Below are 22,019 nucleotides of genomic sequence, written 5' to 3'. Positions count from 1 at the left end.
ATACTAGCATTCCTTCAGTCAAGCATCTTTATAAGGAGATTGAGGTTTTTCCTTTTTTTTTTTTTTTTTAACTGCCACCTTATAGAAAGTTTTAGGGACCAATGAACTGTTTCTTCTATGTGCAGAATAAAACTTTTTTTAAAGTTTCTAAACTTTCTAAATTATTTAGATATCCTGGAGTATAGATTTTATAGATTTGACCTGTATTCAATACGAAGCTATGTAAAACTTAACTGCATAAAAAAAACCCTGTTTTCTACATCTGATTTATCTTAAGGTATGTTTTGCAACATGATTCTGCAGAGCTGCAGCATCCTTAACATTGAAAAAATAACGGAATAAAGACTTTGTGCTTTGTATTGTATGTTACCACACCTAAGCTGAAAATTTTACAGCCCTTCCTTTAGATATTTCCCCACTTTACTGGGCTACCACTGTTCTCCAGAAGTTTTTGAAATTCCCATTTCCTGACCTTTAAGAAATTCAATCAAGTTATCACTATCTCACACTTTCTATCCTGACACAGGAATCTGGCAGAAGTCATCTCTTTTTCATCTGCCCTTCTTTTCAGGGTAGTGAAAACAAAAAAACAAAACAAGAAAAGGTCAAAAAAGACCTACTTTATTCATAGGAGTAGAAATTAAAAAAAGGTGAGAACCTCCTTTGGAGAAACAAGGCAAAAACAGATATGGGCTTGCCACAGCTTTTTAAGGCAAAGCAGAGAACTTGTACCTGAATGCCACAAGGTCTAAGTCAACGTCCCGACTTTTCTCGCCCTGCCCTCCCCCGGGCCTATGTGTTCTCACATCTTCAATCAAGGGTGTTTTTCTAACCTAAAGCTATTTGGCAATATCAACATACAAAATTAATCAATGGTTTAGGAAATAATCACAAGACAACAGAAACTCATTTGTTATTTACCTTAAAAGAGAAAATTAAGCACAAAGCCTGACTGTCTACTACCAAATATGCAAAACAGTCTAATGGTCTTACCTTCCATCTGTTTCCACATTCATTACACACAACAAATGTTGTCATAGGTTCATCAGCACTGCGGGTTTGAACCTTCAGCAAAGGCAAGGGCCAAAGTAGAAAAAGAAAATTAGCATCTTCAGCTTTTGCTAGTATACATTCAGTGTTAACGTTAAACTTTGATTTTAAACCTTTAAGAAACACATTTGTATAAAAACATAGGTTAACTTTTCATACCAATTTATGTATGCAGATTTATGTATAGAATATAAAACAGACCTATGAGCTTATGTTTTGACAGATTTAGAAGTACTAAAGATACCAATTGCAGCAATGAAACACTGTGCATATACTTCTAGGAAATAAGCCTGCAGTAGAACTACACATTCAGAACAGCTTTCCACATATTTACTCAAGAAAACGCTAAGAAGTCTCATGAGTAAGAAACAGCTTTCTACTCCAAGCATCTATTATACAATATTGCATTGTGAATGTAGTTGATTCTGTGATTAAAGATACATGCCCTGCAGCACTGCCAAACAAATTAAGGCAGCTTTTTTGCATATGTTTCCTAATTAAACAAAAAAAGGTTCTCGGAATGGTTATAAATCAGGGCCTAACATTAGTTAAATTATAGATTATATGTATCACTATTTTCACTATTTACTATCTTCAAAGAAAAATAGTTTAACCATATTTAAATAGCAAATTAATTCCTCTGTATTAGCAGCATGTCACTAAGACGTAATCAGAAGAGTAAGCAAAAACTGCAAGAAACTGATGTTTCAAGCTATTTAGATGCTTAGCTAGGATTTACATGAAATTTTTGGTAAACTAATACAATAAACATTTTTCATGTAAGCACACAAGTACTTCCAACTTCCCCACAAATTTTGTAATTTTTTTTAACATTTTGTTACTTGTTCATTTTGTAATTAGAACTATTTTTCTCTCTGACAATCTTTATATAGAAGTTAAATTTGGAAAGGGAAAATCAACAATCTGAATAACCACATACCTGAGTATATGTACAGTTCTTCTTTTTGCACTTGCCGCATGTAAACAGATCAGTTTGAGTACCTCCTGTTTTAGCCATCTGGTGCTCTCTGATAGCTTCTTTGGTCAAATTTTTGCGCATTTCTTTCAGCTCATCACTTGCCATTTCCTGTTATGGGCATACAACAGAAAGAGTTACCAGTACGTGTACCACAGAATTCTGAAGGCACATACCATTTTGATTCAGAATCCACAAATAATATCGTTTTGAAAGGGGAAAGTAATTCTACACATTTTAAATTGTACGACTTAAGCTGGGATGTTTCACAACACAGAAGCTACAAAATATTTAAATTTTCAGGTTTTTTATGCAGCTGGATAATCAGTCGAAGTTACAATACGACTAGAAACATTCACTTGCAAACACAATTCTGAACTTCAGAAATGTAACAGAGATACAAGGTAGAGAATGGTCCTCTACAGTTAACACACACAGGTTCCATTCCTTCTGCCCCAACACATCCCAGTATAATTCAGACTCTGCAAGCCACAAACAAGTCATAGTTTTTTTTAAAAGTGCAGATAACATATATAAATTATTTCTATGGCTAATAAAGACAAGGCCAGGACATAAGTCGAATAGGGAAACAGTTCAAGACCTATTCTCTACTTACCTCTGCTGTCATTTTGGCAAACTTATCAGGAGGTATGTTCCCACAAAGTACGTTTTTCCTTAAGTTAGGATTCTTGGTGTCCTTGAGATTAGCTATCCTACTTCGTACCCTATTTTTGTATTTCATATCAGTGTTTTTTAATTCTTGAAAAATAGGTGCTCTGGATTTAAGGAACAAAACATGTAATAAGTGTGCTTTTCCACTGTCGATCAAGTCCTTTTTCCCCCCGCCAATGCTAGACAACAGTTACTTTCCTGTTCAACACCGCAGACAATATTCCATGTCCCCTGTACTGGCCTAACGATAGTTTCACATATGGTCAGTGAAACGTGATTTTTGGGTGGTAGGATCTTAACAGAAATTCTGAAATATCACTCATGAATTTAAGACCAGTTCCTTGACCTCGTTCTGAGGATTAATTCGTTTCTTAATTTCATTAACAGAATTTTGAAACAAATCTTCCAAATTTTTTAAATAAACAGGAAATTCCTTAACAGGAATGATGGTTGCCTGTAATTACAAAAGCACATTAGCAAGTTAGATCAGGAAGCTTAAACTGTTTCTGTGCATAAGAAGCCCCCCCCCCCCAAACCACAAATGAAAACATAAAAACCCACACACCTCTGCTCTACAACAGTTTAAACACTGCTACCAGAACAACTCTCTTGAAAACTCCAAATTCACTTAGAAATAAATTTGTGGAAAGTGAAATCAAGAAGTTAAAATAAAAAAAATGCTAACAAGAACAGATTTGAAACTAAAGAACATATAGGAGCCTAACATGTTGTCTCAAAATGCTTCAGCAGGACGTAATACTGTTGCTGTAAGGAAAAGATATGTAACTGTAACAGTACATATGTATATATACACACACATACGTATGCACATATATGCATACACCTACATGTTTTAAGGCAAATCACATAGGTTGTGGTATTTTTAAACATTGAATTTCTGCACGAATGTGTTGAATAGAGTTTGCTTGGTTTTGTTTTAAATGAAATAAAAGAATATTAATATAAGCATCAAGTCAACTCTTTGTTAACATATCAATACTTTTAACAAATACTCTTATTTTAGAATACACAGATGTACAATAAAGGATATCTTCTTCAATCTGAGAACCCAGCTCTTCCTCATCAGCACCAATAGCAATATAATCATCTGCGGAAAACAAAAATTAGAATATTAGGAATCTGACATCTTATCACTGTTTTATATCACTTTGAGAGTCCTTCCAGAACTCTGAAACAGAGCAAACTACGCAATCACAGTGAAATTTCCTTTTGTATATGAAAATTCAGTTTGCTATATAGTTATCCTTTCAAAATTTTGTTAGCATATTCCTTTGAAGAACAAAGACAAATGGAGAGTAATAGAAGTTAAAAATAGTAGAAGAACAAAACCCTCTCAAATTTTTCTCCAAAAGAGAGAAAAAAATCTGGATTCTAGCTGCAAACACAAATGGCAATATAAAAACTCTGTTATACAGCAAGATTTCAAATATTGTATTTAACATGGCAACCACCTATCTTCACAGCATATCTCCATGTGTAGAATAGATTGCACTACAAAAAGAAAACATTCTGCCATCTGGTTGCATCAATTCTTTCATTCGACACAGCACAACTGTGTGCAATTAATGGTGTGTGTGTGTGCATGCATGTCTCTGCGTGCCATGTGAGAGGGAGGGAGCGCATAAGCAAGAGAGCATACGTGAGCGAGAGTTAACTAAACAACAGAAACAACAGATATTAAAAAAACCTTGCAAGCAGAAAAGTGTCATAAAATATACAAGTTAGAAAAAATAAACTTTGACAATCTTGAAGACAATGCAACACCTTGACCTGAAATGTCTCTAAGTTTACTGCTTCTGATCAAACCTGTCACTCAAAAATATATCCGTCTTTCCACGTAGCTTAGGACAAATTAGATACAACATGCATTCTTTTCCTTCTCATTTTAACATGGGCGAACTTCAGTGAGTGATCCAGACACCATTTCTCCCCATCTCATGCAAAAGGCCACAAAAACAGAAGAGAGCTGTACTTTGAGTTTGGTATTTGACTCATGGATCATCGGGCAACACATGCAATAGGAGGTAACACTGCAAAAAGAATTCTTGAAAGCCTAACTAAAACTACAGCTACATAGAAGCATACTAAGATGCTATATGCAATCTTCTGATCACAAATTATTTTAGAATCCTATGAAATATATCCACAAGTCAATAAATTACGGTCTTTAGTCAGCTTTGATAACCAGCTGTATCATATCTGAACCTTTAAGTGAATTTGAAGTGTGAAAATAGATGTTTCACAAGTCCCCTTACACTGGGTGGGACATGTTACATTAAGCTAAAAACAGGGGAACAGGAGCCAGTAAGTTCCGGGAGAAGAGAGAGACCTGCAAAAAGGAATTCAGGTTATTCGGAGAAGTCCAATTTTCACTTTGCTCCCTATCTAGTATACCATTCCATTTGCCAGTTTAAAGAGACCCGAGGGTACATGAGGGAGGAAAAAAAAAAAAGCTAGATAGTCAAGCAATTTACAGTTGCCCAAAAGGCACGAAGAGGGAGCAATGTGAGATTCTTCATTATAAGTACCTCCATGAGGCTTTAAGCTTAAATCAAAACTGAAAGGAAGTTTTCAATAACCAGAATCTGAAGGCTCACAGGATCTCCTGTGTGAGGAAAGAAGGCATATATCCAGAGTCACTCTCAGAGAGATAGAAAAAAAATAGTGGCTTCCATAAACAGATTCAAATGAGGCATTACGGAGGCAATATCCTAAAAGATATCATGGAAAACAAGTTTTGTTGCAGGCAGGATATCAGACAAATGGAAGCCACAAAGTGCCCTGTATCATCAGCCACCAAAAAAAAAAAAAAAAAAAAACCCAATACATTCCCATTGTTGCCAAGGTTACTAAGCGCCTGTAATTTGGGTGAACCTACACAACTGGCCTACAGGTACATATACACAAATGGAATAAAAATTTTAGAAAAACTTGTGGGGGTGAAGGGGGAAGGGGTGAAGTGGAGAAGAAGGAAACAGTTAAATTTGAAAATATATTCTGCAAAGCTCACCTCCTGTTCTGAGAGCTGCGGAGAGCATTTCTCTACATTTCACTCGTACAGAATCCGAAGTGCTTGGAGCACGGGGAAAAGAAGGGATGAAAGAATTTGAGGGAGCATTACCCTCTTCCTTCCTGCTGCTGGAATTACTACTTGAACTGCTAAAAAGAGGCAAAAAAAACGAATATGAAAGGTTTCTTTCCCCTCCAACAGCTTAGTTCCAGGGCAAAACACAGTTCTGGTGCTACATCCATTGGATAGCAATCAGTAAAAAGAGCATAGATTACATTTTTGAAGTTATTTATAGCTCTACCACAATTTAATAAGTGTCTGGAATACTCACCAGGGTGAATATTCTATACAGGGAGAGCTCTATCCTTTATATGGGATATAAGTTTAAATTCTTATTTCTCTCTGATATACATAAACATGAAACCATTTTTCTTCATGGAACTTAACTTATAACAGGGAAGAAATATCATGCTGCCTAACATTCAGTCTGTATCTACTTACTGCACTGAAGGGGTACCATGGCCACAAAGAGTTAATGTAGTTTTTGCAAACAGTAAACCAAACTTTTCAACTCACATAGGGACAAACGATTAAAGGTGAAATTTCAATTTTGAGAAGTGCTGCTGTAAGCAGGTTCACTAAAAGCAGAATCATTAAAAAAAAAAAACACCTATGAGTTTGCTGATACTATTTTGCAAATGTTCTTCAGCTCTTAATAGGTCAGAAAAATAGGCCCATGTTCATGATACATTTTACATTTACCAAAAAAGGTGCAGAATGAAGTGGTATTTATTAACAAAAAGCAAACAGACAAAAGAAGTGTTCTAAACCTTTAGCATATGTAATTCTACCGCAAAATTGCAATTAAAAGTTGCTTTACAGTTCCAAGAGCTCTGTAGTAGTATTGAAGAGAAAAAAGTATTTGACAGATAAGACAGACAGAATAAACATTCTTGATTAGTCTGGTCATATTTTTATCTATGGCTCTCAGCTTTTTTTTTTAGTGTTAGCAATAGCATGATTTACTTCCCTGAAACAAAGCATCTCTTACACAACAGTGTGCATTTAGCAGAAGAATGTGTGAGCTGTCTCGAGAACAACAAGTTCGTCCAAAATGTAAGTACATGTATACACTGGTTGATTTCTCAGGTTAGTATTGATTTATATCTAAGTGAGATTATTTGCAGAGTCATCAAGAATTGAAGTACCTTTCTTCTCTTGCTTCAGGACTGCTTTGTGAGGAAGAGGCAGGCTCCTTTTTCTTTTCTTCAGAATCTTTATCAGTTGAAGGTCCATCTGGAAATAAAAACAACATCAGAAACTCCTTTTACTCAGAAACAGTAACTGATGTAAAACAGCAGTAGAATATCTTTGACAACATTTTCTGAGCGAGTTAAAAACGATATCACTTCCACTCTCTGCTCTGCCTTCCTTTTGGGGTATAGATTCTCCTTTCCCATCCCAATTCAACAAAATGAAATGTATGCCTGCACTTTAGATGCTTCTGGTCAAGTCCAGCACCTGCTTAAACTGCCAGAGAAGATATGATGAAAACAGACTTTTACACTTTGCCTTTGCCAACTCTGCTGCAGAGACAATAGCTTCTTAAACTATTGCATCAAGTCTCCAGAGTTTATCTTCCATGCAGTAAATACAAGTTCCTGCTAAATGCATATCATTCTTTTTAATTATATTCACAGGATTTCTACTTAAACACTCAAGAAAAATAAAGTTCATATACTTTTGAAGAGTTCTGCAAACATCTACTGAGTAACTTCTGTGACTGCTTTCAAGTCAGCTGCCTTAATGTTTAGAAAGGCTTTAATTTGCCTTCTCCCCATAGAATATGCTTAATGATGATTTTATAACATCAGAAAGAATACAGTCAGTCATTAAAAAGGGCATTCACAACATTTAACTTCATTAATCAGCCTAGTGAGAAAAATGTAGGTGCACTTCTATTGCAAAGAGGAATTCAGAGGGTCTAAATCAAGCTCCTGCTCTGACTTGCTTTCTAGAAAGGCTGACTCCCTCCACTGCCTACGGAGAAAGCCTAGCAAGATTAGCCTCAGTCACCTGAGGTCTGATGTTGTTAACTTCTCTTTCTTTAATCCCTCATAAATCTGCCATTACACTGTCTTCTCTTCCAATTCTGCAGATTGTATTATCAGCACAAACATATATTACAAACTGTAAAAACAGTACTAAAACTAGATCAAGCAAAACAGGAAAATTTGATTAGGCTTAAGACTTTAGAATGAAGATGTCCTGCATTAGGTAGCTAAATCTTTGCTTAAGTCTCTGAAAATATTCTGATTTTTCAGAAGGACCCTGTTCCCCACCCTCCCAGAGTCAGTTCTTTATTCAAGCACCTAGCTTAACATTTTGCTAGACAATAGAAAATGACTGTATTGGCTTATTTTTAACATGCAGAACTTGCATTTAAATCTACATAGAAATGATATAATAAACTGAAAAGGATCAAAAGTTAGAGTTTAACAAATCTCAAATCTCTGTTAAATAAACATCATTGCGAATGGAGACCATAAAGCTGCATTGGATAAGACCAAGAACCTATCTAATATTCTGTCTCCAGATGTTTGTCTCAAAAATAGATGCCTTAGAAACAGCATAGGAAATAGGTGAGCACACAAGGACACTTCTCCAGAATATTCCCCCAGTCTTCAAAAACTTAAGAGCTCAATGATTTCCTCCCCCACTGTTTGTAACCTTGTATCTAATCCTTGACAGATTCCTCCATTAAAAAAAAAATAAACACAGCACGTGATGCATTTGGATTAATACACTTTAATAAGATACATATGATATTTAGAAAATCCCAGTAAAGATATCAATGTAATCAACTATCATTAATAAAAAATAATAATTTCACTAAGAAAAACAAGGCTGTAAACTGAATGAGTCAAGGAAATTCTCTGCTATGCCACCTGAAGTACATATTACTCAGAAAGAAAACAAACCCCAGTTTTATCATGTATATTCACATGAATACTCTCTACGGCAATGTACACATGATAGATTACATATATACACACACACACACACAATTTCTTAAATTATCTCATTCACCCTTACCCTTTTCAAGTACTTGATTATTTTTGTCTGAAGTTTTGAGACAAACTGATAGATGACTAGGTATCTTGGGGTATATTTCAGGTTCTAAAAAATAGCATAGCTACATTAGAACAGATCTCTGCTCCAGCTCAGGTACCTCCATATTTTTCCTTTCAAAACTTCAGCTTATCAAATGCTTCCATCCAACCCACCATCATGTCCTCAGAGAAGGCAGGCAGCTGTGAACAGTTTAGTAAAAGCTGATACTGCAACTGCTTCTTCCACTTACGGAGGGTAGGGGCGCACAGGAGGTAAGCAGTAGGAGGTGAAAGCATAGCTCTTTCTACACCTGTGGCCCAGTCTATGCAAGTATCCTTCAAACCAAGGTCAAGCAGCTGCCACAACTGGACCATCTTGAGAAAATGTCTTCAAAACTGCTATTTCTTTAATCACGTGAGAAGAATTACAGATATTTTTGTTTAACCCAGAAATCTGAGCATACAGTTACAACATTAGTAACTGATTGCAGGAAATATTTTCCTAAGTGTTTAAGTCAGTATTTTCCAATTTATGCCCCATAAAGGTGAGCAAGGACAGGTGATCCAGTGTCAAGCAGTATTTTTTCCTAAACTTATGCATTAATAAGGGTTTATTTTATTAAATATTGTATTGATATTGAAGAGCTGTAGGCAATTAACAGCCTGCTAGACCCCATGTCAACCACCCTCTGGAGAAAGGAAAAAATAAATATATTCCTGAGAAATTAGACTCCACAGATTAACCTTTTCTCTCTCTCTCTTTTTTTTTCCCCTTTGTTTTTCTTTTCCTCTCCCCCCTCCTTTTTTTTTTTTTTTTTTTTAAAAACACATTCAAGGGCCAGGTTCTAAGTCAAAGGAAATGACAGCTGATGGGAACTAAAGATAACCACAGAAATTCTACCAATTAAGATGAAAAATGGGCTTTTGGTGAAAGGCATTTAAAAGTTCACAAGCTCAAAAGTGATTCCTATCAGAAAAATCTCGAGTATATAACTATTTAGATAATTTAAATTATATTAAGATGCTTTAAAGAGGTATGATTACTTTTTAAAGTTTACACAACTATTAAAAATTAAAACTTTTATTTTTTTCAAACAAATAGAAATTGTAGTCAATTTTAGGAATGAAAAACATAACCTGACAGCTTTAGTTATCACAGCTTCAGATAGCCATACAATTTCTTAAAACAAATATTTTTTAAAAAATTAAGTTACATTAATGTCCCTTTTTAAAATATAAAGAACAAACTAGTAACATGAATTGTTGACTATCAGCCATCGGAATAAAGACTACCAAATTCTCACTACTGTATTACAGTTCACATCTGTGATTAGCAACTAATTGGAAAGATTAGATTAGATTGTTATTCCTTGGAAGCATAAGAGAATTTCATTTTGTAGGTTATCATATGTTAAGTCAGATATCACCACCGAAACTTGGAAAGTTTTCCGAGTATTCAGTTTAAATAAGTTAGGGGAAAGAAATGCGAGAACAAGTAAGAGATGGCATAGTCAATGATTTAACAGTGATTCTCATCTTCAATAATGCTTTAGACCCCGTGTTCCAGACTCTGATCAATAATAACCTTAAGATACATTAGCAGTTATGTTTGTCACCAATTCCTCTGCAAGACATAGTAAGACGTGAAGGTAAAAAATAAGAAAAGCTTCTTCCTAGTAGTAGCACAGGCAGGAGAAATATCTGAAATCTGTAAAAAACCAAGAAAATGGGGCACTGTTTGCCTTTTTAAAAAAATTTTTATAGTAAATGACAAAAGAGCGTGACACGTGAACTTGTCACACGTTTTGTCTCCTACATAATAAGATACAGCTACACATTACTACCTCTCCACTGATGATGTTGGCAAATTACAGCTCTAGTAATTATACTTGGAATAGTTCCAAATACAAAGCTGAGAGAAAGTTATTTCCAAAGATCATACTTAATATGGAAATTAAGAGCTGTTCTAAAACTATTTTTGCACAGGATCAAGAACTTGATTCCTACCTGGTATCTCATAGAGACTCGTACAATTACCATCAATAGAACACAATATTCTTAAACACTATTAGAACGTAATTCAGGAACTTGTTTCTCCAATTGCTTCTCTCTCTCCTTTTTCCTTTTTTTTTTTTTTTTTTTAAAAACAAAGCCAGAAGGTTATTTCATGTCCTTGAACAATTTGACTGGATGACAGCAGTAACATACCTGTAAGATAGTCCTAGACTACACCAGTTTGCTCCAGTAGAATCAAAACCAGGTTCAAAATAACAAAAGATTGCATGCACAAATTCATTTCATTAATATACTTCTGCGCAGTCTGGCTGGCGTTATCTTCTCTTAACAACTTTAAGCACTTTTAAGCACTGAAGCATTCCTTCTTAAAACAAAATTACTCAAATACATGAATTTTTATGAAACGGGCATTTCAAAGTGCTCTCAGTTCCATTTTTAGTTTTTATTACTGGCAACACATGATCACACGTGTACGTAATGTCAGTTTATTGTCCAGTCATACTGCATTTTCAGTCCTGTACATAGACTTCCTGGAGCTAAGTTTACTTCGCTAAAGGTCTGAACAGTCTTTCTCAGTGTATACTCCTAGAGTTCAATAAGCATTTACTTGTGATGAAGAATGTTAAATTCCTTAAAGAAAATCTTTTTAAGTTAGAATATAAAGAAACATACCTTATAACCTAAATGGATATGCACATATTTATCATCTCCATAGGATATTCTAGATATTCTCAGCTATTTGGCAAAACAGTCAACATTGTGATCAACTAAGGCCACGTGGTTTAACATTCTCGTAACATCTGAAAATCTGATCTTGCCCTGTAGTAGGTCACTTGGTGCCTCACCAGCCAATGCCTGCAAGCCACCTGCTGGCCAGCTTCTGACCTCACTGAAAAACATTGGAAACCTGGTACAGTTCGAATCAAGCCACAATATCTGTTATGCTCTGGTGACTCAGAACTTCACTTGATTTCTTCGCATATTTCCCATGCATTTTTAAAACACAAGTTCCAAAAGCATTCAACTTAGACAGTACATGCAGCCTGAACAGTCAAAGATTCTTTCCTAAATTTAAAATGTCATTTATAAAAATAACTCACAAAGACTTCAGATCTCTGAGTACAATGCTTGGAACGATTAACAGCTGTCCGCTTCGGTTGCCATCTTTGATCCATACCATTTTACATGCACTATAAACAGCATAATCGAAACTGATTTCTCAAGCAGCTCAACATATGGTATTTCGTATTCTTCTGAGAAAGTCAAAACTAATGATAAAACAGAATAAGAGTACTTTGTAAGATTCCCACCCATATTTGACACAGCCTAGAACCCCTATCTTCCAGAGACTTAAGTGATTTTAAGTTCTAATGAATTAATGAGTATACAGCAGTGAAATAAGAGGTGAAACATTTGCCCTACTACGCTTTAGTATAAAGTGCACATTATGATCAAGGACAATTTAGCTCCATCAGTTCTGGATATAACCAGTGCTGTATTTTCAGGAATCATTTCATTATATGAAATGAGCGCACAACCACAGCTTTTACTAGACCTGTCACAATAACGTACATGCAGTAACATCTGCCTTGTACCAAAAGTTAGAGCACAAAGTCACATACTCACTGCCTCAGGATGAACATTTTCAAATTCCAATTGTTTTCAAATATTTGCTATTTATTCTGCAGTTCCACAAATGTTTGGCATCACCTGATGTAAGCAGCCTTAAGTAGAGTCTAACAATTGTCCTAAGACAATCAGAATGCAGTAAGCCATTGAAAGGGGAACTTCCACCTTTCCCCATCTGAATGTTACTGCCAGAGCTCCTGTGCTGGAAACAGTGAGGACAGGACAGGTTAGATCAAGGAACTTCAAGGAACTGATACAGCTGAAATCCAATCCAGAAGAAAAACACAATTATTAGTTTCCATCTGGTCAGTTCCTTGCTCCAACTGACTGAATAGCCACGTGACCACTGGTTTTAGCACAGGATGGAGCAATAACGCACCTCTGGAGAAGGGAGGTCGGGACCATCCCTTTTCAGCAGCAGACTACACTTAGATTGACCTATTGTGATCACCAGACACCATAGTTTTATTCCAGACTTTTGCAGCAAGAACACCTTTTGGTCCTAAAATAAGGAGAATGATTCTCTGTACATTTCAGTCAAACAGTTTGAACAGCTAAAGATCAGTCAGCTATAGCTAACAATCTATTAAGACAAGTTTGACTGACTCAAGATACTAGGTTAAAGAAAAACAGAAGACTATTACTACTGTCTCAACAAATCAATAGCACCTCCTTTGCTCAATGGTTACAGAAGGGTTTAAAAAAAAAAAAAAAGCATTATCTAGAATTATTCCCAAAAGCTGAATATTATGTGGAAAAAACAGACTACTTCCTTCATGTTATTGCCTAAATTAAACTGAATTATCAAAAATTTGGACTTAAAAAAACCTTTGATAGGGATTTTTTTTAAATTCATTATATACTTATTATTTAAATGAAATGTAAGAATACATATGAACCTACTGAACTAGGTCACACAGCTGCTGCTTTTGTAAGTATTTAGAGTACTTTAAGTGAATAACAAAGTCTCTGTTTCTTCAGTTATATATCTTATCACTTTTGTCCACCAGACATATATTTGACTTCAGCTTCTAAGTTGAAATTTAAACATAAAAAGTATGTGATTTCTTACATTTACCAGTGACTTTTCATCAGACTGCTAGTAAAGTACACCTTTAATTTATAATAAAAGCTAGCATCATGATTTTAAAGGTGTTTGACCAGCGTATCTAGTATTACCTAAATTTAATTACTAATATTAACCTCGTTAGTATTACCTAACTTTTTAAAGCTTAATTAAGAAATACCTCTGGTATAAGGCTTGTTGCTTCTCATTAGAGTATAAAAACTGTAGAAAAGCATAATATGGAAGCAGTCACAGTTTGTCCATTTTTTGTCCAGATACATACTGCCAAATGGATACAAAGTCATTTCTACACCATTTACAGAAGAGCAGCAAATTATCTGATAAAATACTTCACAGTTGATAAACTGAGGATGACTTCAAATGGTAGGAGATTTTAACAATTCCTGACACTTAACATATTTTTCTAGACAGAATGTTAAATATCGAAATCATCTGTAGAAATTAATACAAGTGCTTTTTTCTGTTCCAGAACTTCAAGCTTCCTAAATCTCAATTTATTTGAAACATGATACAAAGAAGTAAGATAGAGTATACCACAATCACTGAATAAAAGTATCTGAAAGATAGTTTTTGAGCTTTGAGTGTTTTCAATCACATTAAAATTAAGTGCTCATGAATACCCGTCAATAAAAATACAGTAACAGAAAGGATTCCTTGGATGCATTCATGGGAAATCAAAGAGATAATTTTAAACAGTGAGTTAATACTAGGAAGTTTTTAGAAAGTATAGATCTACTCAGAGAAACAGTCACTGTCTGTAAGTTATAAGAGATTTTTAAAGTTAAACGTTTTTTCTGCTTTTCCCCTTCACAAATCATTTTATAACCAAACTTCAAAGCCTGCACCCTTCTATAGGAGGTTCTACACAAACTCTTCAGAATGCATGTTACACTTGACAAAGGAAATAAAGTCAAGAACAGGTTCGTTAGCTTTTACCACTGTAGTACGGGCACACTAGCGCAACAGCAGACAATGAGATTTCAGAAATGAGTCACGCCACAGAAGCTGGTTTCCTATTGCTTCTCAGCCACAATTAAAGTACATTGACTTTGTCTCTGAATACACCTCACAGTAATGCACTTGTGGTAGTCAAAGAGGGGGGAAAAAAGTACATCAGTGTAGAAAGTTTCAACACTAAAACAGGAGCACAGATAAATTTAAAGACAGACAATGGCACAGATTTATATTAAGACTGCATATAGTCAAAACATGCAAGCACAGTTTAAAAAAAAAAAAGTTTGTGCTGTCATACCTAACAACTTCTTCCAAGACTTGATAAGAGACTTGGCTAATGATGTAACTTCTTCATCTGTGCTTTGCTTGCGTATTGCATTCACTGACATTCCAATTCTGGTAGACTGTAACAGAAACAAAAATATACACCATAAATGGTGACATGTAAATAATTTAACAGATACACACACATAAAGCTGTATTTTGACAGCAGCCTTTAAAAAACGTATATTTTTCAAGAATATCAGGAGGAAAGGCTACAAGCCTTTACAGAAGCTCTTTTAACAACGTGTGCATCTTGCAAAGAAATACAGCAATACTAACACTTAATCCCGTCACAGATTTTTTTTTTTTTTTTGGCAGGAGAGCAGGGGGTAGGAGTCGATCAAAAGATTTTGCTTCTAAATCATTTCAAAAAAACTCTACAGAACCACTTACCTAAATAGAATATAATTATGGCATTCAACACATCTAATAATGTAAACAACTCATATAACATTTTAGTTACAGTTCTAACCTAAAACCTTAATCTCCTATGGAAAAATAATTGTATTCATGCTCCGGTTTGAGAAGAAGCTTGCCAACTGCTTCAGTTGCTTCAATATTCTTACCGTTCCCATTCCCTGGCTGCAAAAAAGGAGCTGTGATATCAGTTGAGAGTGACCATGTATTATGTCCCTAATAATTCTGGCAATAGTTACATTCGTTAAATCTTAAAGGTGGAGGTTTCTGCTTTTAGATATAAACAGTAAGAACAGCCCACCCATCTAAAGAGGCCATGTTAGTGATAGGCTTTAAACCTTTGGCACTACTGCCACCTACAGAGTGAAAAGGAAATTAATTTACAATCCAGTCCTTTTAAGGCTCAGAAGATGTGGACGCAAAAAAGTTTTACTTTACGAGACAGAAATTCTGACTAATGTGTTAATATAACACGAACATTTACACATCTATAAAATTTACACATTTTTAGTTTGGGTGAGGGGAAAAAAGCATTTACCATCACAAAAGATTTTTTTAATTAAGATTGACATCTTTGATGATTTTTTAGATCACGTTTAAGATGCTGAGTTTTGTGGCGTTTACTATTTGCAGGACTCACAAAATATATTTTAGTCTATTTACTTCTGCAGTGGTTTGCCACAATTTTTTTCTTCTTTAAAAGAAAATTCAAATCTTTAGGTTATACTAAGAATGGAAATTCTGTAAATTACTCCCTGCAACCCACACACAGCACTTTTTTGGGCACCACAGATACGCGAAATGACTGAAGAGGTACTAAAATATTTGGCAGATGTTTCAGCAAAGGAGATTCATCAAATAACCTCAGGTCCGAGCATCAGTTCTTAACGTGTACTGTAGACTAAAAAAACGGATGGCTACTCACCTGTAAAGTTTTTCAGGACGGACTCTGCACAATCACATTAATAGAAAGCACCAACTAGATGCAGCAGCTCTTGTGCTCCCTTTCTTTTTTCCCCTTCTGTGGCTGAGCACTGAAGATAGGCTACTAAAAGTGAGCGTGCAGTACTGAAAGAGAGCCAGCAGTACAATTCCTTCTAGCATCTCCTCAGCCCCTGCACAGTAAGTAAAGTTCTAAGTAAAAGCCAATGGCAAGTATGGAGCGTGAATATGCAGAATCTCTCTCCAAGAATTCCACTTACAGGCTAGCATTTTGCATTTCTTCCTTTATGGTTGCCAGCATATTCCTTTCAGGATACACTTGTGTTATGTAACAACCAGTTGCAAAAAGGCCTAAATTATTTGTTGGTACAGCTCTCTTTCAACATGTCAAATACATGCTCTGGACATTATGTTCAGACAATGAAGTTTAACATATGTTCGGAACTACATCAACTACTCTCTGCATCTGAATAAATGTCTCGATACTGAAAGAAAAAAAAAAAAGCTCTGCTGACAATTAGTCATTACCTGCTCTCATCAGAGAAAGGGAAAGTCACCAACATACAAACTTATTTAGATAACTACAACTCAAAACACTAATTAAATAAATGAATTTCTTCCTCTGATCACGCAAGAGAAAAGGATTATGGTAACAGATGTCTAAGGTCTTGGTTTTCTTACGGTAGTATGTAAGCATAGCTCATTTGTTTGCTTTAATTTAGAGCACTTGTCCTGGTCTCACCTAAAAAGACAGGAAGGAATGATTTACCCATGTATTTCCCTGCAAACTGACACAGGATTACTGACATACTCTCATAATTATCGTGCGCATCAGCTGTCCACATTTGAAATTTACCAGCTCTTCCAGCCAACATACTGCTGTTGTAAGCACTATTTTAAGTGGAAAACAGAACTCTTAATATTTTTGTCTAGCACAATTTAACCTTTGGAATTATTTTATCTCTGTGCTAGTTTATGAATATGTAGGTACCTGAAAAGAGACACCTTCCTCAGCATGTCTAAAATACATCTGAAATGCATTTGAAGGGATCACACTTCCCCACTTAAAGTTCTAGGGCATTTCTCATTTGCTGTGTAACAGTAAGAGACTCAGAGACTCTCATAAAACAACTGCTTTCTCCCCAAAGCATTCAAGATATAGTCCAAGTAGCCTCCAGTTGTCACACACAAAGCATAAGTAACCTATGACTGAATCCAAAACGAATCTTACAGTGGCAGCCACTCTTCTCAATAAGATTCTCTAAAGGATATAAAGAGAGGAACATACTCGGGGAGGGAAAGTAACCACTAAAGCAAGCAGAGCCGTTATAAACTTTAGAATTTTAAGGAAGCATCATGACAGAGAATTTGTGAGCGCTTGGAACAAAGGAGAACCAGATCAAACTCTGAAGCTATAACCAACTCCAGGTTCCCAAGTCTCCCAGGCTGCCAACCGATGAACTGGCAAAAAAAAAAAAAAAAAAAAAAAAAAAAAATCAAAGATTACACATCACTGCTTAGTTCTGCATACTTGTACAATGGCTACCAGGTCCCTGCACAGTTGCGCAAGGATCAACTTGCTTACATATAACTTAAGTTGGATATGACAGAGTTGTATTATTGTCTGTAACCACTTCATCTTTCTGGGACAAAGATGAGGCAAGAAAGACCTGAGACATAAGCGCAAGCTAAGTTCAGACTGCTGTTGTGCACCTTTCTATTCCAAGCCCTTGTAAATTGCTCAGAGGATTTCCCCCAGTGCAGACTGAAGTAACAATCATGTCACAGGACAAGTTGTTGGTTGTGTCACTACACAGTAATAATGAATCCATCACATCAGAGATCACAGACAGATTTTTGATGTAGGTAGCTTTCAGAACTGCTTAAAAATGGGTTTGGAAGTATGCTCTTCAGGGGTGTCCTGAGTTTCATCCGTCCGAAGACAGAGATTTCAACTCTGAAGAGGAAGTTAGTGCTCCCACTTTCTCATCAAGCATCCTTCTTGAGATTACCACACTAATGACTGGTTACCAGAGCAATTTGTACGATTACTCTCCATTTAAACTACTGCTCTGAGCCCTCCACTGCTTAAGCAAATTTGAAAGATTAATACAGAAAACTCACAGCTGACTCTGCATATTTATAAGTCTCTCAACGAAAATACTGTAAATTTGAATCTAAATACGCTGTTAAATGCAATATATAGCACCAGTGTCATAACATTCCCCTGTTCAAGAGGAAAAACGTTTTGGATATAGCAGCAGATACATCTCTCCTAACTAAAGCTACAGTCAATCTATTGAGAGAGTAGAGTAAATACCCGATTCATTTAGACCCACTGTAACCACTGAGCAACCTTCTCTAAAAACTCACATGGTGACCCCCCGCAAAGTACAGATAAAAACAATCTTCTATAGGAAATATTAATTCACTTTAAAAATAGGTATCTGTGACGTAGATTGAAAAAAATAAGCTTTTTTCCAGATAGGATAGAAAAAGGGACAGAGCTAGTATGCAACTGTTTACAAGTAAGTCAGGATCATAGAAGCGTTCTACAAGGCAGACAACTGGATTTGTTTGTATTTATCAAGACGAAGAGTCCTCCTCCGATGATAACGCTGATAAGAAAGGTTTTTATATGCAGCTAAAAAGGAATGAGTTATCTACTTGTACCATAAAGATCTTAAGAACTTACACAAATAAAGTATGTCCTCCTGTCTGGTTTAAAATTATGTCCTCTAGTTTCATTCACAGCACTAATCACACGAGATCTGCACAGTAGCATTTACACGTTTCTAGTTTATAAAGCATTTCTGGAGCATTCACACAGAGATTTTTTCATTCTAAAGGTTAAAAAAAAACCTATTATGTATTTACATAATACATAGTAATACTTAGTAATAATTTATGCCTAAAGAAACTCCAAAGAATTAGGTTAATACAGGTTTTTAAGAAGGTGGAGACAGTTGCAGTGTTGCATCAGCCATGCTCCTTCATGCATGATGAAGGAACTCTCAAATTCCTATTCTCCTAGGCAAACATATCACCAAATGCTGTACTAAAATATAAAGAATGCACACGTCAATACTGGCATTGGTACTGAAACCTGAGATTTGAACTTTCTAGTTATTCTGTATCTGACCAATAGCTGTCACGTAGTAAAAAGTTGTTGTTGGTCTCTCCCAATTCAAATGGCTACCACAGCAAATCAGGTCTTGCAGTAAAATGACACGATATATTGACAGCAGCAAAGACAAGTGAAGATTTCTCTCTCTAATTTTCACTGAAACAGTTAATATCCAGTTATTTTGGACAAAAAAAAAATCACTGTTGACTATATGAATTACATGACAAACACTAAAACTTGACATGTAGATAAAAGTCCCTTGACTTACTTTTACATTGTTCGAAGAAAGTAACATCTACGTCAGAGACACAGACATAGGCAAAATGAGAGTGCACATGCATGCAAGTGAGAAAGTTTATACAAGACTGTACCACCTGCACAAGGGAGTAAGAGGGGTGAAGTACCTGTATAATAGCTCTAAGATTAACATTACTCAGGGTTAGGTGGATGAAAAAGGAAATGGTTGACATACAGCCTGTCTGAAGACTCCTTTCTTTGAACAAATAGATGGAGCAGGTGTGAACTATGGCTCTCCTCACTTTCAATCCAGAAACAGAACTGACTACATAAGAAAAGGAGTTATCAGCTACCATGAGGTGTATTCTTACCAAAAGGAGAAGGAAACGCGTCACATTTGTGTTAGTAAGAACCTAAGATTATCTTTAAGGTAAGTTTCTAAGTAGCCCTTTCCCTTTGCCCATGATGAAATTAATCATTTTTCAACTTAAATGGAAAGACAAACTTTTAGACTTTGCTATTGGAAGAAAACACCTAAGAAGAGTACCCTAAATTGAGGTTAAATAAGATTAGCTACCCTATAATAATGCTTATAATAATGCAAATCTGACAGCTTCACTTTCATCATTACAGTGTTAATTTTTAATATAACAGCAATATAAAATCATACCTGTAACAACTCAAGGGTCATGGGAATATTCTTTAGCTCCTTTAATAAATCAAGCGCTCCAGCCTGCAAAAAGAAAGAAAATGAGTCATGTTTAGTAGCAATCAGGTATTTCACACATGATTCCAACAACACAGTTAACTTCCTTACAGTTCCCAGAATGAATGTAAACCATCAGTTCCCAATTTATCCACAAAAAAAATTTAGGATAAGAAGGCTTTTATTTCTTACACTCTGAGCATTAACAGGCATAAACTCAGAGTTCAAAGCATCCACTCACAGACAAGATAAATTTTATCCTGTATAATTCAAATACCAGCTAGTGCCTTCTGTGGGGAAAAATTACTACCTAATCAATTCACTTCCTCTAGAAAATGACTTCAGACATATTTCACACAACAGCATCAGAAACAAACCAAACAATAGCCATTTTCAGTTCTAAATGACCTCACCCTTATTAGAACAAGACCTTGGAGATGAGAAGCTCTATGTTCATCAATAATCCAGCTCTTTACAAAATAACGTTCTTAACTGTATTTACGGTGGTGCAGTAAAGCCATAAAAGTATACTGGCTTTAAAATGGTGTTCAGGTTACACTGTTTTACTAGACACAAGTATAACTTGCCCCACAGAAAAAGAAAACTTTAAGTGTGTCTACCACTAAATGCCCAAGTGAAAAAGCTGAGCAAGATGTGCTTTCAAGGCTTTCAAGTCTTAATTTTCAACCGTTCTTATCTTTACATATAGCTTCAATGAAATACATAGATTAGTGCAAACAACACTTTTTGGCTTACATCAGACTGGCCAAGCATCAAGCTGTACCAGTTTGGAAGCCAGAGCCCATGCTAAAGTGCCATATAACATCTGAGCTAATGCGCTTGTTTATTATTCCGCTATTGTGGGGTTCCCTTCCCTCCCTTTTTCCCTTTTCCTCTACTAAAATGACAAGGAAGGTACAAACTAACACTACATAAGTGGTAGATTTCTAGATAGATAAATTAATTTCAGAGATTGTACTTTTATTAACTAATTATCAGTAACAAACCATATACACAGCTACTGTAACAATTCATTTAAACGCTCATTACCCATTCCCTCTGAGAGGCTGGCCTTATTTAAAGAAAGTTTTTGTAAACAGTAGCAATAGGCTTCATATTTGTTTACTTTAACCTCTACATCCCTGATATTTTAGCTCCTCCCCTAAAACAAGCAAACAAAAAAGTCTCTGCACCTTCCACTTCTGTCTGCAGACATGGGTTAGCAGATTAGGGCAACCTCCTAAAGGTTAGGATGCAATTCAAGTGAACGTGGTTCCGAACGTGTGACCTAAGAACAGCAGGAAGATAACGAACCTCACATATAAAAGGCCACTCTAGCCAGGCTAAGCCCACTACCTTCCCACTTTTTTTAATTCATAGAAGTTCAGAAACAAACCCAACCAGATCACCACCTTGCAGTTCAATGGAATTTCATACTTTTTCCTGTCCTTACCTCTCTCAACTCACTATTTTGTTTACTTTAATATGCATTTTCTTCATCTTTGTTTTTAAATCAACCCCAATCAACTCTTAATATGATACCTCTTGCAAAGGAACTCATAATCTGGTGTTGCATCTGCATCATCTTAAAATTTAACCACTAGGATAATCACATAAAATAACCACCGAGAGGCTGAGAAAGATGAAAGTAGAACTTCTGTGCTGTATCTGAATAGGAACAGTTTTGGAAACTTTCAAACGTCTGCTATAATGCCACTGCTTTTCTGAAGATATCAGA

The 22,019-nt window shown here is 35.6% G+C and overlaps 1 protein-coding gene across 1 annotated transcript in view; it reads right to left on the bottom strand.

The window, feature by feature from the left end:
* LOC104143196 (transcription elongation factor A protein 1) overlaps positions 1-22,019 on the bottom strand; it is a 47,070-nt gene that overhangs the window by 1,281 nt on the left and 23,770 nt on the right. Inside the window, exons 9-16 of the mRNA XM_068932710.1 lie at positions 20,246-20,308; positions 14,827-14,932; positions 6,938-7,025; positions 5,730-5,878; positions 3,750-3,806; positions 2,643-2,797; positions 1,991-2,137; positions 994-1,065 (exon numbers count right to left, since the gene is read on the bottom strand). Coding sequence (XP_068788811.1) covers positions 994-1,065; positions 1,991-2,137; positions 2,643-2,797; positions 3,750-3,806; positions 5,730-5,878; positions 6,938-7,025; positions 14,827-14,932; positions 20,246-20,308 — 837 coding nt within the window. The remainder of the gene's footprint in view (positions 1-993; positions 1,066-1,990; positions 2,138-2,642; positions 2,798-3,749; positions 3,807-5,729; positions 5,879-6,937; positions 7,026-14,826; positions 14,933-20,245; positions 20,309-22,019) is intronic.

This window comes from Struthio camelus, chromosome 2 (genome assembly GCF_040807025.1).
Source record: "Struthio camelus isolate bStrCam1 chromosome 2, bStrCam1.hap1, whole genome shotgun sequence".
Lineage (NCBI taxonomy): Eukaryota > Metazoa > Chordata > Aves > Struthioniformes > Struthionidae > Struthio > Struthio camelus.
This window is presented reverse-complemented; position numbering and strand designations above follow the sequence as displayed.